Raw genomic sequence first — 17,500 nt, forward strand, 5'->3', positions numbered from 1 at the left:
AAAAAAAAACAAACAAAAACAAAAACAAAAACCAACAACTCACCCTGTTTCTTAAGACAATATGTCTTCCATCCAATTGATGACTATTGTAATATCCCTAAATGGGTACAGAATTTGCTCCTGTTGTGTTTTACCTAAAGATCTTATCAAGGGACCCCACTTTATAAGAAACAGTTTTACTTCATTTTCTTTAGATGCTTGTGTTGCATATTGTTCTAATATCATCTGTTTCATTAAAAAGTTCTTCCATTCTACAAAACTAAGTTTTTTTTTATTTTTCCAATTTTTAAATATGATATTTCTAGCAGTTAATATCGCTATATTTCCCAATTTGATATCTTGAGTCTGATCTTCACAAGTCAAGAAGATAATTTGTTCTATATTAAAATAGATCTGCCTATCCAAAATATTAGATAGCCAGAATTCAATCTTTCGCCAAAATTGTTTGATCATTGGACACTCCCAAACCATATGTATAAGGTCTGCTGCTTTTATTTTACACTTGGGACACTTATCAAACTCTTTATATCCCTAGTCTGACCCTTTTTTGGGAGTGTAGTAGGTTTTATAGAGTAGTTTTATATGCGCCTCCCTCCATGTCTCGGATACCGTTATTTTAGCTACACTCTGTATTGATTTTTTTAGGTAATCTGAATCTATCTGGAAATGGGGGCTCCATTTTCCAGCTATATGCTCTAAGTTGGCAATTCCTTCTTGTATTAATAACATTTTATACCATGGTGATATAGAATAAATTCCGTGTTTAACCATTCCTATCCAGGATTCTAATCTCTCCCAACCCCACTCATATCCATTGTTCCTAATTAATTTATCTATATAATGCTTAATTTGAAGGTAGGCAAAGAATTCTTTATTAATCAGGCCAAATTCTTCCTTTAACATTTCAAAGGACTTCACAAATTTTCTGTCTAGATTTATAATTTGATGTATATATTTAAGACCTTTTCTTTCCCAATTTTTAAATAATACAGAATTTACGCCTTCAGGGAAAGCCGGATTATTCAGAATTTCCAAATATTTGGATATTCTAAATGTCACCTTGAGTTTTTCACATATTTTTTGCCATGCCCAAATAGGAAAATATAACGTCTTTAACCTTTTCAATTCGCTCGGTAATTCCGTTCTTGGTAAATGCAAAAAGTTTATCATTTTAATTGGAGAGAATAGATTTAATTCTATTTCAGGTATTGTGTAATATGCTACTTCAGTAAACCATTCTATTACTATCCTGCTCAGAATTGTCCAGTTATAATATTCTAGATTCGGGAGGGCAAATCCCCCGTTTTCCCTCGATAAAGATATTTTTTTCATTGAAATTCTAGATTTCTTTCCACTCCAAATAAACTTTTGAATATCTAGTTGCAATTTTTTTAGGTCTTTTTTAGAGATTGGTATTGGAATATTTTGCATGATATAAAGTATTTTGGGAAAGGTTATCATTTTGTATAAATTTATTCTTCCCAAGATAGAGAGTTTAAGGTCTTCACTTATTTTTTTGAATAACGGAGTAAAATTCATACTATACCACCTGTCTTCAGATCTAGATATGTATATTCCTAAATATCTTATACCTTCTGGTGAATTTTTAAAATATTCCTTAATTTTTGTTCCAATTTGTCCATTGATCATCATTAATTCCGACTTGCTAGAATTTATTTTATATCCAGAAAACGTACTAAAATTATTTATTACTTCCATTATTATAGGGATGTTTTTTTCCAAGTTACTTACAAATAGAAGCAAATCATCTGCATATAGGGCAATCTTGCATTCATATTTCGCCATTTTAATTCCCTCTATCTTTTCTCTCAAAACACATGCTAAAGGTTCTATAACAATGTCAAATAGTAAAGGTGACAAAGGGCACCCTTGTCTAGTACCTCTCTTTAAAATTATTTCACCCGAAATTTGACCATTGACTAATAGTGCTGTACGAGGAAAATTGTAAAGTTTTTCAATCAGCTTAATTATCCTTTCATGGAAACCAAACTGCTTTAGAGAAGTGTATAAGTGATTCCATTCTATGGAATCGAAGGCTTTATGGGCGTCTAATGAGATGATCGCTGCATCAGGTTCCTTATCTTGTGTCCTCCTATCATTCTGCTTCTTAAAATGGTCTAAAACAGGAAAAACTTTCCTAATATTAGATGCAGAGTTTCTACCTTTCAGAAACCCAGTTTGATCTTTATGTATTACATGTTTGAGTATCACTTGGAATCTCTCTGCCATTATGCCAGTTAGTATCTTATAATCTACGTTTAAGAGAGATATGGGTCTGTATGAGTCCATTTGATCACTTTTTTTATTTGGTTTTAATATTAAGGAAGTCCAGGAAGACGTAAAACTACTTGACATATCTTTTCCATCGCAAAAATAAAAGTTAAAGAGAGACTTAAGATTAGGTATTATGTGGTCAGATAGAATTTTATAATACTCATTAGGCAATAAGTCTGGGCCAGAAGACTTGTTATTCTTAAGGTTTTTTATCGCCTTTTCAATTTCTTTCTCTGTGATAGGTTCTATTATTTTATTCATCTCACCCTTATCTATCCTTGGGAGTTTTAAATTAGACCAAAATTTTTCTTTATTACCAAGATTTAAATTTTCAGCACTATATACCTTTTGGTAATATTCTTCTAATGCTTTCATAATCTCCTCTGTTTTGTTCAATTTTACACCTTCTTTATTCAGTACAGAGATAAAGTTATGACCCCTAGCTTTATTAGCCAATTTCGCAAGTAATTTTCCAGATTTATTCCCGTATCTAAAGTATTTTGAACTGGCTTTAATCTCTTGTTGTGCGGTGTTATTTAACAGCCATATATCTCTTGCTTCTTTGGCCTCTCTATATTTCTTCCAGTTAAATTCGGAAGATTCACTTATAACTCTATTATATGTTTGCGTGAGCCTTCTAGTAATTTCCTTCTCTCTTTTTTTTTTTTTTTTTTTAATCATACATAGGTATGCTATGATTTCTCCTCTTATTACAGTTTTAGATGCTTCCCAGAAGAGTTCAGGTCTATTAAAATGTTCAGAATTATTACGAGCGTAATCCTGCCACTTTGCCGCTAAAAATGTTTTAAACTTCACGTTTTCCAATAGATATGTTGGAAAACGAAACCTTTTAATTATTGAATTATACGTCTTTATCTTCAAATTTAGTGTTATAGGAGCATGATCTGATAGGGTCACGTCTCTTATTGTGGTATCTACCTCAACATCAAACAATTTTTCCGAGATTAGAAACATATCTATTCTAGAGAGGGTCTTGTGTGTTTTTGACATACAGGTATAATCTTTACTCACAGGATTATTTTCCCTCCATATATCTTTAACATTCAGATTACTCATAAGATTTTTAAGAAGTCTGGATTCTAGATTATCCCTTTTACTTTTTTTAATATTTTCCCCTTCTCTAAACCTATCTATTGGTACTTGACATACCATATTAAAATCTCCCCCTAATATGAGTAAACCCTCTGCCTCAACCAATATGTGTGTCTGAAGATCTGCCCAGAACTTAGGGGAGTGTTCATTTGGTCCATATATATTGCATATTGTAATAATTTTCCCCAGCATTTCTATTTTTAAAAGTATATATCTCTCATTTAGGTCTAAAAAACAAGTCTTTATCTTAAATTCTAAGTTTTTCTTTATTAGGATAGCTACTCCTCTTTTTCTACTTTTACAGGGAGTACCTACCATTGTACCAACCCAATTAGTTTTCAATTTTTCCAACTCTTTCTTTTTTAAATGGGTCTCCTGTAGTAAAGCTATATCAGTTCCTAATATTTTGAGCTGTTTAAGGATTGCTTTCCTTTTTAGGGGGGAGGTAATTCCACCTACATACCACGAGGTAAATTTAATACAACCTAGCATAGCTTATGTACAAAAGAGATAGGGTGGTTTAAAAGCAATAAAAAAAAAAAAAAAAACACAAACGCCCCCCCCGGCCGCCCCCCAAAAACTTAAAATTCTACATGGTGCACGGACGAGTGGAAACATCCGTGATATTTCAAAATTCTCTTTAGTCAAACCCAACAGCTGAATTCTCACTTATAACCAGTACACCTTAGTTTACTTTATACCCTTCATAAATAATTCAGCTTCATTTGTATTTTCAAGCATTCTTATTCCCTTTGCCTCCTGGATACGGATCCTAGCAGGATAAATTAAAGTAGCGCTCACCCCATTATTTATTAGTTGGGTACATATTGGTGCCATCTCTCTACGTTTATTTGAAACTTCTGCTGAATAATCTTGGAAGATTAAAATTTTTCTATCTTCAATGATCACTTCCCTTTTTTTCCTATAATAATGAAGCAGCTTTAGTTTATCTTGGAAGTTGAGGAATTTTGCGATTATGGGCCTCGGCCTATCGTTGCTCCTATCTTCTTTTAATGGTCCTATCCTATGACTTCTCTCAATCAGAAAGGGTAATTCATTAACAGGGATTCCTAACATCTCCGGTAAAATAACTGATATAAATTTATTTAAATCCTTGTATTGTGTTTTTTCAGAAAGACCTATTATTTTGAGATTATTTCGTCTGGCCCTGTTTTCTAAGTCATCTGTTTTATTCTGTAAATCCCTTATGCTTTTTTCCATTTTAGTTATTTTAGACTCATTTATAGTACTGTTATCTTCTATGTCGGAGATCCTTTGTTCTACTTCAGACAACCTTCTAGAGAATTGCCTAACTTCAGTTGCTAACCCTGATATTTCTGCTCTGACCTGGTCGAACTGGGGAATAAAGATCTCTGATATATTTTTAATCAATGTCTGGGTATCTATCTGATTAAAACTCTCGTTATTTATCTCAGCTATTGTTTCACTTTGTCCTTTGTTTTTTTTTTCCCTATTCCTGGCTGCCATTGCTGGAGATTTGTTCTTTGTCTGTGTCATAAACTTATCCATATATGTGAGTGTAACACTTACTCCCCAAAAAAAAAAAAAAAAAGAGAAGCCTAATACAGTGAAGTTCACCTAGTGTAGAAAAAAAAAAACTTTCAGCAGTGAAAAAGTGTTCCCCCCTCCCCCCGTAACCCCCCTTTTTTTTTTTTTTTTTTTTTTTTTTAAAGTGAATTCGTTATTGCTAACAATTCAGTGAATAAAAATAAGACCAGCCTCTGTTAGCCAGATAGGGAAACTTAAAATTACCTTAAGCAAACAATCCTAACTAGATAAATTCCCTCTTACCATTAACTTATCATATATTTCCCTTTTCTAATACACATCATCCTAATCAGATAACATTCTAGAACCATACAGAAGTCATAGAACAACAGCAAAAAAAAGATTTCAAATGTTTCTTCACAAAATCTATCAAAAAAGTGGAAAAATAAAAAAATTATTTTCTCCCTGTTTGCTTAGATTTTGTTTTAGATTTTCAGCCTACCCAGTATAGTGAACACAGCCCTTAGTAAAATTTATTTGCAAACACTTTCTGCCCGAAAGCAGTCAGTTATATAAAGATCCGGAATCTTAGGTCATCCCAGTCAAAGTTCTGTGTATTTTGTGTAGTACTCAAATCAGTCTTTTTTAATTTCCTTTTTATCCACCTTCTTCGCACCTTTCCTCTCCCTACCTCTCCCCTTAGCAGTCTTCCTTTATCTTAGGTTTAAATGTGAAGGGGGAGACAGGAGACAAAATGGGGCATTCGTTCTGTACAACTGTCCCGTCTAAGTCCAGCCAGCAAAAAAAAAAAAGTCTTAAACTCCACAGTGTGGGCTTACCGTACCTCTCATGGTCTTCACCGCAATATCCCTGTCTGTTAGAGGAGAGCCCACTCCTAGCTCTCCCTCTGCAGCAGACGAGGCACGCCACGCACTGGAATCTTCACCGGACTGAGGCGAGAGAGACGGCAGTGGGCGATGACGTAATCCGCTACCTTCACCTCTTCCAACCAGGAGCCGACACACTCTCCGTACACTTGAGGTCACAAGAAGAAGACGGGGAGAAGCAAAAGACCCTGGTACTCCGGTCACCACATACCCGCTCCAACCCAGAACCAAGCGGGCTGTTTCACAGGTAGGTCCTTTCTTTTTCCAAGCCCACAGTATTCAGCGTAGAAAAAACTCTGAGATGCAGCAAACAGGCAAGTAGGCAAGCAGTATCTACATCAGCCGTCCTTCAATTAGGAAAACACTTTTGATGTTTGGCATCATGTAATACTTCTGCTTCTTAAATTTTCCTGTTACCTTGCCAGGCTGCCATCTTCGCAGCCGATGCTTATAGATAACCTTTGGTTGTTGATAACAGGGAACCGGCTGTTCAAACTCCTGGTATCCAGCAGTGCATTCACTGCTAACTGTCAGGTATAAGGTGTCCGTAGGTTTTATTCCAGCCTTGTACTTTTTCCACTATCCAACCAGTGAATCCGTTGTCCCGAATTCAAGCCCCAATTCTGGGCTATGGCTATAGCGTTGAGGGGGAAGGGTATGGTTCCCTTCTAGCTGAAGCCAACACGGAGCAGCAGCGCACCTTCACCTGCTAGCTCCTCCCCTCCGCAACACCTGACCGACCAATGCCAGAGCATCGAAATATTTCATGTTCATGCTTCTTGGTGATTGGTTTAACATTTCAGCAGTTTGTAATTTTTCTCAAACTAAATGGAAAAAAGGTACTGGAATGCAGTATAAACACTGACTTGCTCTTAAGCAGCACTGCACTACTGGGAGCTGACTGGTGATTAGAAGCTGTAAATATTTGCCTGTTGGCATTGGCTCACCAGATGCATTCAGTTAGGTCCCAACAGAACCTTGCTGCTCTGGAGCTGACTTTGACTATGTGTTTAACCCCATTTGCAAAGGAGAAACACACAGCTAGAGCATTTATTATTGACTATTGATTGTATATAACACATTAGAGCACTTGTATGCCCCCTTAACTAACAGGAATCAGACAGTGCAGTGTGCATACTGTATACCAGTGTTTTTCAACCAGTGTGCCGTGAGAGATCCTCAGGTGTGCCGCGGCAGACTGACAACAGTGTGACATTTTTAAAATTTTGCTTGTTTTTTATTCTGGGCCATTTTTTTATTTTGAGTGAGATGATGACTGAGGGTAACAGCGCAGCGGCAGCTCGCTTCCCCGACCAGTGTTCACACTTGGAAGGACCCCCACCCACCACAACACGTGTCTAGTGTCGGCTCTACACGCCGCAATATATATATATATATACTGTATATGCTGTATTAGGCTACAATGTGTGATTTTGTAAAATTTTGGGATGGTGGTATGCCGCAGGATTTTTTAATGTAAAAAAGTGTGCCACGGCAAAAAAAAGGTTGAAAATCACTGCTGTATACCATTACTGATTGTCTCACTGGCTTTAACCTGCTCAGAAGCATGAATACATTGCACCTGGAAATGCAAATGAACTGATGTGCTTCAGTATTCTCCACAGAAAATAGGGCTAGCCAGGTGTCATTATGAGTTAGCCAGGTGGGGGCAGTATAATACTTTCTAATATAAAATGTTCTGCTATTCAAAGCACAAATGAATTGCATAATTTAATATAAATTATGTGAATGATAATTTGGGCAATAAACATTTAAATTTTTTAATATCAGCTAATTTTAGATTAATATTGGCTAAAATTTTAGCATCGTGGTTAGTAAAATTAGCCGGGTAGTGCACCCATTATAAAAGTGCTGGGGAGAAAACTGTGTTTAACCCTTTTGCAAGGGTTAAATGCAATTAGAAACAATAAAACACTTAATACAAAAATGGTTTAATTACATATTTTTATTTAAACACTTTTCTATTTGCTGCTATGCCTAATGTATAGGTTTTTATCCTTTGGTAGAATATTCCTTCTTTCAGTCAAAATGTAAATCTTAAAGGGACATTCCGCTCAAAATTTAAATAACCATAGATTAATTACACATTAGAAACATATTTGCAATATAAATTTATTGGCAAAAATGCTTCTAGTAAAAGTTAGCACTGTTTTAGTGTTAACATGTTTCTGTTCATGTGCTTGTGAAGCATATCTAGATATTCTCAGTGCATCAGTATTGCAGCTGCTGTGTTTAAAATGCTGGTGCACGGTGCATACTTAAATACACATTTGAAACAGCTATAGTTTTTATTAGAATCATTTTTGCAAATACATGTAAATTACAATACTGCTTCGTTTCAAAACTGAAATACATCCATGTGGATTCCAATTTTGGCTGGAATGTCTCTTTAAATATTCCAACACATAACAAATGTATCCATTTTGCAACATCACACTTCTTGATTAAAGGGACACTGAACCCAAATTTTTTATTTCGTGATTCAGATAGAGCATAAAATTTTAAGCAACTTTCTAATTTTCTCCTATTATCAAATTTTATTCATTCTCTTTGTATCTTTATTTGAAATGCAAAAATGTAAGTTTAGATGCCGGACCATTTTTGGTGAACAACCTGGGTTGTCCTTGCTGATTGGTGGATAAATTAATCATCCACCAATAAAAAAGTGCTGTCCAGAGTTCTGAATAAAAAAAAGCTTATATGCCTTCTTTTTCAAATAAAAATAGCAAGAAAACGAAGAACAATTGATAATAGGAGTAAATTAGAAAGTTGCTTAAAATTTCATGCTCTATCTGAATCACGAAAGAAAAAATTTGGGTTCAGTGTCCCTTTAAATGGACAATAAAGTCATTATTAGATATTCATGATTTAGACAGAGCATACAATTTGAAACAACTTTACAATTTACTTATATTATTTAATTTGCTTCCTTCTCTTGTTATCCTTTGCTGAAAGGTTTATTTAGGAGAGCTCAGGAGTAACAAAGAACCTAGCTGCTGATTGGTGGCTGCATATATATACCGATTGTCAGTGTCATGTGTTCAGTTAGAAACTAGTAGTGCATTGCTGCTCCTTCAACAAAGCATACCAAAAGAATGAAGCAAATTTGATAATAGAAGAAAACTGGAACATTGTTTAAAATTGTACGTTCTACCTAAATCATGAAAGAAAACATTTGGGTTACATGTTCCTTTAATGCTGGTAAAAGCTGAGACACTTTGCGAAAATACCTTTGTTGTTGCGTCAATAACGGCACCTTGATTGGACAGCACTTCTGCCACGCTTACTCTGTCCTCTTGAGCCGCGAGATGAAGAGGTGTCAGTCCACTCTGCAAACCGTCCCAAAAAAAACCCCCACACACTTATTATATAGTTCTTTTGGCTCCTGCTACATTCATTTTATATGAATCAGATCTGATATATAATTGTATTATATTAAAAATCATAAAAACACAACTCAGAAAACAAAATATTATGTCAATTTTAATAACCGTAAAATAAAGACATGCAAAATTTTATAATTTGAGGCTGTGGCATTATACACTATTATACTGTTATTTTAATTGATGTTATGTTAATAAAATATTCAAGAGACAGTAAAGTCAAAATGATATGCTCATGGTTTAGATGATTTAGTGTGCAATTAAAAAAAAAAAACTTTTCAGTTTAATACTTCTTTCAAATTTGCTATGTTTTCTTGGTACCCTTTGTTAAAGAGTAAATTTAGGTGTGCTCAGGATACTGCACTCAGTGTTTGCAACAATGTATAACATTGCTACATATATTGTTGCAAACACTGCTGCCATAGAGTGATAAAGACACGTGCACACTCCTAAACCTAGATTTACTCTACAATAATGGATACCAAGGGAATTTGATAAACTAAACTAAAAATGAGTGTGCAATGCCAGGCATCGGCATCTAAGGCTAATAGAATACTAGCATATATTAAAATAGGTATAGATGCAAGTGAAGAAAGCATAATTCTGTCACTATATAATTCTGTCACTATATAAATCCCTATTAAGACCTCACAGAGTGCAGTTTTGAAGACCAATTTTAAAAAAGAACACTGCATAATTAGAAAAAGTTAAAGGGACAGTCAACACCAGAATTTTTGTTGTTTTAAAAGATAGATAATCCCTTAAGTACCAATTCCCCAGTTTTGCATAACCAACACAGTTATAATTATACATGTTTTACCTCTGTAATTACCTTGTATCTAAGACTCAGCAGACTACCCCCTTATTTCAGTTATTTTGACAGACTTGCATTTTAGTCAATCAGAGCTGTCTCCATGGTAAATTCACGTGCAAGAGCTCAATGTTATCTATATGAAACATGTGAACTAATGCCCTCTAGTGGTGAAAAACTATCAAAATGCATTTAGATTAGAGGCGGACTTCAGGGTCTAATAAATTAGCATATGAACCTCCTAGGTTTAGCTTTCAACTAAGAATACCAAGAGAACAAAGCAAAAATTGGTGATAAAAGTAAATTGGAAAGTTGTTTAAAATTACATGCCCTATTTGAAACATGAACGTTTTTTTTTACTTGACTGTCCCTTTAAGAGAAGGGCCACAAACCTAATAAGGGAAATGGGTGATTTAAAGGGACAGTCAAGTCCAAAAACAACTTTCATGATTTAAATAGGGCATGTAATTTTAAACAACTTCCCAATTTACTTTTATCTCCAATTTTGCAATGTTCTCTTGGTATTCTTAGTTGAAAGCTAAACCTAGGAGGTTCATATGCTAATTTCTTAGACCTTGAAGACTGCCTCTAATCTGAATGCATTTTGGCCACTAGAGGGCATTAGTTCTTGTGTTTCATAAAAATAACATGTGCTCATGCACATGAAGTGACCAAGGAGTGAGAACTGATTGGGTAAAATGCAAGTCTGTCAAAAGAACTGAAATAAGGGGGCAGTCTGCAGAGGCTTAGATACAAGGTAATTACAGAGGTAAAACGTGTATTATAACTGTGTTAGTTATGCAAAACTGGGGAATAGGTAATAAAGGGTATTATCTTTCTTTTTAAACAACAAAAATTCTGGTGTTGACTGTCCCTTTAAAATAGGAGGAGAGGTTAGCCAAATTGGGTATAGTATAAGGCTAGAGAAAAGATTATTTAATCCCCAGCAACGTAAAAATTTTGTTTACTGTACGAGCAATTAAATTGTGGAACCCCTTACCTAAGGAGGTAGTGATGTCAATGCTAATACCTTAGATACATTTAAGAATGGCTTTGATACATTTTTGGCTAAAAACAAGATTCATGGAGATTGCTTGTGTCAAATGGGTTGACATTCTAATTGTATTAATGTAGTTCAATTGTCAGCTTATTTATTGTAAATCAGGTACGATCTTTATATGGTGAACTCAATGGATTTTTTTCTTCTTTCAACCTCATATACTATGTTACTAGGTTACTATATATAACGTGTTGCATCAAAATATTCACGGGAAGCAACAGTCACCAAATTATTTCAAAATATATTTGAGGTTTCCATTATTTACGTCTTTAAATTATTTTGTAAATGATAATATTTGCTCTTATAGGCTTTAAGTTACTGTAGTCTTCATACCTTGTTGCTGACATTGACATTGGCGTTTCTAGTAAGGAGCAAGGAAACCATGTCCACGTGACCTTCTTGTGCCGCGAGGTGTACTGGGGAGATTCCTTGCTTTGTAATTGCATTGGCATCTGCGCCGTACTCAAGCAGTGTGGTAGCTATGTCCATCTGGTTTTTCTTTGCTGCGATATGAAGAGGCGTGTAGCCATTCTACAAAAATAAGTGAACACGTTGTTGGTTCTAGATGGTGGCATATTAAAAGAATGACAATATTAGTTCTAAACTTTCAAAAATGTCCTTTGGGAGTTATTTTGTTTACAATAAGTACATGTTAAAGGGAAATTTATAGCAGTTTCAAAAATGTATTTAAGTATGCGCCGTGCACCAGCATTTTAAACACTGCACTTGCTCAGAGAGCCTAAGATGCTTGTCTGGTAATGACTCAATTTGTTAATTGGTGACATGATACAAGCCCCCACTGGCGATCTAAGCAGCTGCTGTATTTAAAATGCTGGTGCACTGAGAATATCTAGCTATGCTTCACGTGCACAGAAATATGCTAACACGAAAACAGTGATAACTTTTACTAGAAGCATTGCTTGTCAACACATGTGCATTTCAAATATGTTTATTTTCAAAGATGTAATCCATCTATGTGCAATTAAATTTTGAGCCGAATGTCACTTTAAAATTTCATGATTCACATAGAGCAAGCAGTTTTAAGAGACATTTCAATTTACTTTATCAAATTTACTTACATTTCTTGGTATACTTTGTTGAAAAACAAACATAGGTAGGCTCAGGAGCAGCAATACACTACTGGGAGCTAGCTGGTGATTGCTGGCTGCAAATATATGCCTCTTGTCATTGGCTCACCGGCTAGGTCCTAGCAGTGCCTTTCTCCTCTGGAGCTTATTTAAAATATGTGTTTAACCCATTTACAGGGGTTAAACACAGGCAATACAAAAATACAATATAGAGATGACATCATTGCATTCTATGCCACTTCCTGTTAGCCATTGTTCTGTCCGCATCATTTAATAAAAGCAGGGCTCACTCCCTTGTCCCTGCTAACCCTGGCTACACAATATAGAGATTAGATCATTGCATTCTATGCCACTTCCTGTTAGCCATTGTTCTGTCCGCATCATTTAATAAAAGCAGGGCTCACTCCCTTGTCCCTGCTAACCCTGGCTACACAATATAGAGATTACATCATTGCATTCTATGCCACCTCCTGTTAGCCATTGTTCTGTCCGCATCATTTAATAAAATCAGGGCTCACTCCCTTGTCCCTGCTAATCCTTGTATGACAATATAGAGATGACTGCATTGCCCTATATGCCACTTCCTGTTAGCCATTGTTCTGCCCGCATCATTCAATAAAAGCAGAGCTTGCTCCCTTGTCCCTGCTAATCCTTGTATGACAATATAGAGATGACAGGCACTCTATGCCACTTCCTGTTAGCCATTGTTCTGTCCGCATCATTCAATAAAAGCAGGGCTCGCTCCCTTGTCCCTGCTAACCCTTGTATGACAATATAGAGATGACAGCATTGCACTCTATGCCACTTCCTGTTAGCCATTGTATTGCCCGCATCATTCAATAAAAGCAGTGCTTGCTCCCTTGTCTCTGCTAACCATGGCTACACAATATAGAGATGACTGCATTGCGCTCTATGCCCCTTCCTGTTAGCCATTGTTCTGCCCGCATCATTCAATAAAAGCAGGGCTTGCTCCCTTGTCCCTGCTAACCCTGGCTAAACAATATAGAGATGACTGAATTGTACTCTATGCCACTTCCTGTTAGCCATTGTATTTCCCACATCATTCAATAAAAGTAGTGCTTGCTCCCTTGTCCCTATTAACCCTGGCTACACAATATAGAGATGACTACATTGCACTCTATGCCACTTCCTGTTAGCCGTTCTGCCGGCATCATTCAATAAAAGCAGGGCTTGCTCCCTTGTCCCTGCAGAGCTTCCAAACTTGGACCATCCTATCAATGCATCATGGCTGGGAAATACATCAAAGCAAACCTCTAGTAACGTGGAAGAAGAGTAATGAAAACTACAACACTTGGGAAACAAAACAGTTTATGTAAATCTTTGAGACTGTACATTATTCATAGTTTTGTTTTATTAAAGTTGTCTCACTGAAAAGAACAAAAGGTTCCTCAAGGGTTGGCGGTGTGTGTTCTGGGGCAATCTAGAGACGTGGTGAGGATTTTTTTTTGCCTACACTTAAAGGGCCATAAAACTCAAATGTTGAAACACTTGAAAGTGATGCAGCATAGCTGTAAAAAGCTGACTAGAAAATATCACCTGAACATCTCTATGTAAAAAAGAAAGATATTTTACCTCAAAAGTTCCTCAGTAGCCACATCCCATTGTAAAGGACTTCTAAGCAGCAAATCAGTATGTCTGTCCCGGGACAGCTAAGGGAGTGAGCTTTTGTGCACACTCATCTTATTTCCCTATTCAGTTTAAGGAAGTTTACTATGAAAGCTCATGAGAGTTAGGTGAAATCTCATGAGATCACAGTAAAAGAGTTCATGACCTCAGCACTGTTGATGCTGATTGGCTGCTGTTCATTTCTTTTCTTTTTTTTTGTGTACCTGCAGCTGGGCAGCAGCTGAGTATAACTTTTTACACAGAACTTAATCTGCTGAGCTGAGGAAATTGTGAGGTAAAATATCTTCCTTTTTTGCATAGAGATGCTCAGGTGATATTTTCCTGTCAGCTTTTTACAGTTAAACTGCATTAGTTTCAAGTGATTTAGCATATGAGTATTATGTCCCTTTAAGCAAAAAACATGCAAAATCTATAAAGATTGCGAAGTAAATCCTCTCACTCTTATTTCTATTTCAAAGATGATAAGGTTGTCTCATTTTGTTCTTGTTAAAGGGACATTAAACACTTTGAGATGGTAATATATAATGATAAACTGTATATTAGGGATGGGCGAATGTGTTTATATTCGAATTCGAATGTTAGAACGAATGTTATTGTAGAAATTCGATTTACATAATAGAATGTTGATAAGAACGAATATTCTTAAAAATTCGATTTTCGAATGTTATTTACAGTTCTCGAATGTCACATTCGAATTCAAATGTCACATTTGAATTCAAATGTCACTTTTGAATTCGAATATTAAATTTATAAAACACAATTGTAGACTAGAAACACTATTTCGAATTCGAATGTCACATTCGAATCGAATATCACATTCGAATTTGAATATTACATTTATAAAACACAGTATTAGACTAGAAATACTATTTCGAATTCGAATGTGACATTCGAATTCAAATGTCGCATTCGAATTCGAATATTACATTACAGTATTAGACTAGAAATAATATTTCAAATTAGAATGTCACATCGAATTCGAATATTACATTTCTAAATTGAATGAATAGATAGCTAAACATTCTATTATTCGAATGAATATTTTCTAATTTTATTGAAAAATTCGAAAACGAAAATTCGAAAATAGAATGCTATATAAACATTCGAAATTCGATTTGAACGAACGAATGTATCAAAATTCGTTTTAAATTTCAAATTTTTAGAAACATTTGCCCATCCCTACTGTATATATATATATATATATATATATATATATATATATATATATATATATATATATATATATATATATATAAAATGTCTGCAATATAATTTCATTATTAATTTTGTCCCCTTTTCTTCTAATTCCATTCTGAAATTGTGAGCTTTTCAGTTCCTGTTACAAATGGAAGTGCAGAACACTGTTATATTCTACACAGCCATTGGCTGCACACTCTAGTGACCTATTTATAACTGTCCCTAATTGGCCACAGCAGTCAAGGTAACCTAAGTTACAACATGGCAGCTCCCATTGTTTTATAGACACTAAAACTTTACACTTATTTTGTCAATATTTAAACAGCTAATGAAACTTAAAAAAATACAGCTACATGTGATTATCAGACTAATCTTTTCTTTGAATGCATCATTCTATCTATCATTTAATTTAGTGTTTAATGTCTCTTTAAGGGTTTTCAAGTTTTCTTTTGTGCATATGTTAAAGTTCACGGTTTTGTAAAGAGAGGTTTTTTTCACTTTCATTCAGAAAGATCTCTATGAATTCTGTCAATTTTGAGTTTCAGTGTTGCAACTTCAATTTATTAGTTTCATGAATGGGTTTCAAAATCACAGAAGGAGGTCTTCCAGAAATCAACCAATTTAAATATATTACAATTGATAAAATAATTTCCTGTACCAAGAGCGTTGTGTAACCCAGTTGCAGAATATTGATGTTAATGAGCTGCCAACACAATTCTGGTAACACACGTCAGAGAAAACCATTTATTTTTGCTCTGTTTATATCTCCTGAATAAATACACATGCAATACAAACACAAAGAGAAAAAAAAAAGATATTAGGATGGTTTATCTAACTCTGATTCCACAGAATTCAGCTGCCTAAATAGAACGTCTTCATATTGGGCCACCACTTCAATGGCATTTATTTGCTTCATTCGCATAAAGGTCAGTGCGGATACGTTTCACACAGTGGAATACTGAAGATATCGAATTTGCCTGCTACTGACCACAGACTACTTTTTTTTTCTAATATTAGCCTGGTGCCAAATGGATTCCACTTTTATTAGTCACAGAGTACAGTAAAACAGAGGATAATCACACTGTTTGTATTTCAGCAGCTTGAAAGGTTCCTAATAATATGATGATCTGTTAATGTAAAATAATCTTATTTTGAGTAATCCCTTCTCATTCTGATACTTAGATGTTTTAAAGGGACATATTTCTTGCCTTAAAGGGACATGGAAACCAAAATTAATTTTTCATGATTTAAAGGGACAGTCAAGTCCAAACAAAACCTTTCATGATTCAAATAGGGCATGTAATTTTAAAAAACTTTCCAATTTACTTTTTGTCACCAATTTGCTTTGTTGTCTTGGTATTCTTAGTTGAAAGCTAAACCTAGGAGGCTCATATGCTAATTTCTTAGACCTTGAAGGCCATCTCTAATTTGAATGCATTTGGACCACTAGAGGGTGTTAGTTCATGTGTTTCATATAGATAACATTGAGCTCACGCATGTGAATTTACCGAGTGAGCACTGATTGGCTAAAATGCAAGTCAGTCCAAAGAAATGAGATACGGGGCAGTCTGCAAACGCTTAGATACAAGGTAATTACAGAGGTAAAATGTGTATTATTATAACTGTTGGTTGTGCAAAACTAAGGAATGGGTAATAAAGGGATTATCTATCTTTTTTTAAACAATAACAATTCTGGTGTTGACAGTCACTTTAAATACAGATGACGCATACAAAAATGTTTTCCTATTTAGTTCTATCATTTAATTTACCTAGGTATCCTTTGCTGAAACTGAGCTCCTTTCCATGAGAGCACAGTGAGGCTCAAGAGTGTGCATGTCTTAAAGGGACATGAAACCCAACATTTTTCTTTCATGATTCGACATACAAGTTTTTTTAAAAAGTTTTCAGTATACTTCTATTTTTGTGTTGGTGTCAGTGCATCACAGCAAAAATCGCTGCCACCTAGTGCTCTTGTAAATTTATAATCTTGTTAAAAATATTCTAGCAAAACTGTTGCCATATAGTGCTCCAAAGAAGTGCATGCTCTTGAGGTTACCTACCTGCTTTTCAAAAAAGGATACCAAGAGAAAGAAAGTACATTTTATAAAAGAAGTAAATTGGAAACTTTTTAAAAAAAATTGCATGTTCTATCTGAATCATGAAAGAAACACTTTGGGCCAGATTACAAGTGGCACGCTAACAATTAGGCGCGAGTGCTATCGTGTTTATCACGGATGTTTATGCGCATCGGATGTATCACTCGTATTACAAGTAAACATGATCGCTTGAGCGCAATTAAAGTTAATGTATGTCAGGATAGCGCAACCTCAGAGCTCTGGTTAACTGTTTTGCAAAACAAAAAAGTCTTACAAAACACATAAAAAATGCATTTAAAAGTACATTTGCATTCATAATAACACTAATAAAAATGATTAAACTAAAATATTGCAAAAAAGTTATAAAGGCTCAAAGATATGAGGTCTCAGGTG

General features: G+C 35.0%; 1 protein-coding gene across 5 annotated transcripts in view; it reads right to left on the minus strand.

Moving 5' to 3' along the window:
* Positions 1-17,500, minus strand: part of ANK3 (ankyrin 3) — a 1,320,989-nt gene that overhangs the window by 278,143 nt on the left and 1,025,346 nt on the right. For all 5 annotated transcript variants that reach the window (XM_053692249.1, XM_053692250.1, XM_053692246.1 and 2 more), the window contains exons 18-19: positions 11,413-11,610; positions 9,056-9,154 (exon numbers count right to left, since the gene is read on the minus strand). In XM_053692249.1, coding sequence (XP_053548224.1) covers positions 9,056-9,154; positions 11,413-11,610 — 297 coding nt within the window. The remainder of the gene's footprint in view (positions 1-9,055; positions 9,155-11,412; positions 11,611-17,500) is intronic.

Source organism: Bombina bombina, chromosome 9 (assembly GCF_027579735.1).
Source record: "Bombina bombina isolate aBomBom1 chromosome 9, aBomBom1.pri, whole genome shotgun sequence".
In the NCBI taxonomy this organism is placed as follows: domain Eukaryota; kingdom Metazoa; phylum Chordata; class Amphibia; order Anura; family Bombinatoridae; genus Bombina; species Bombina bombina.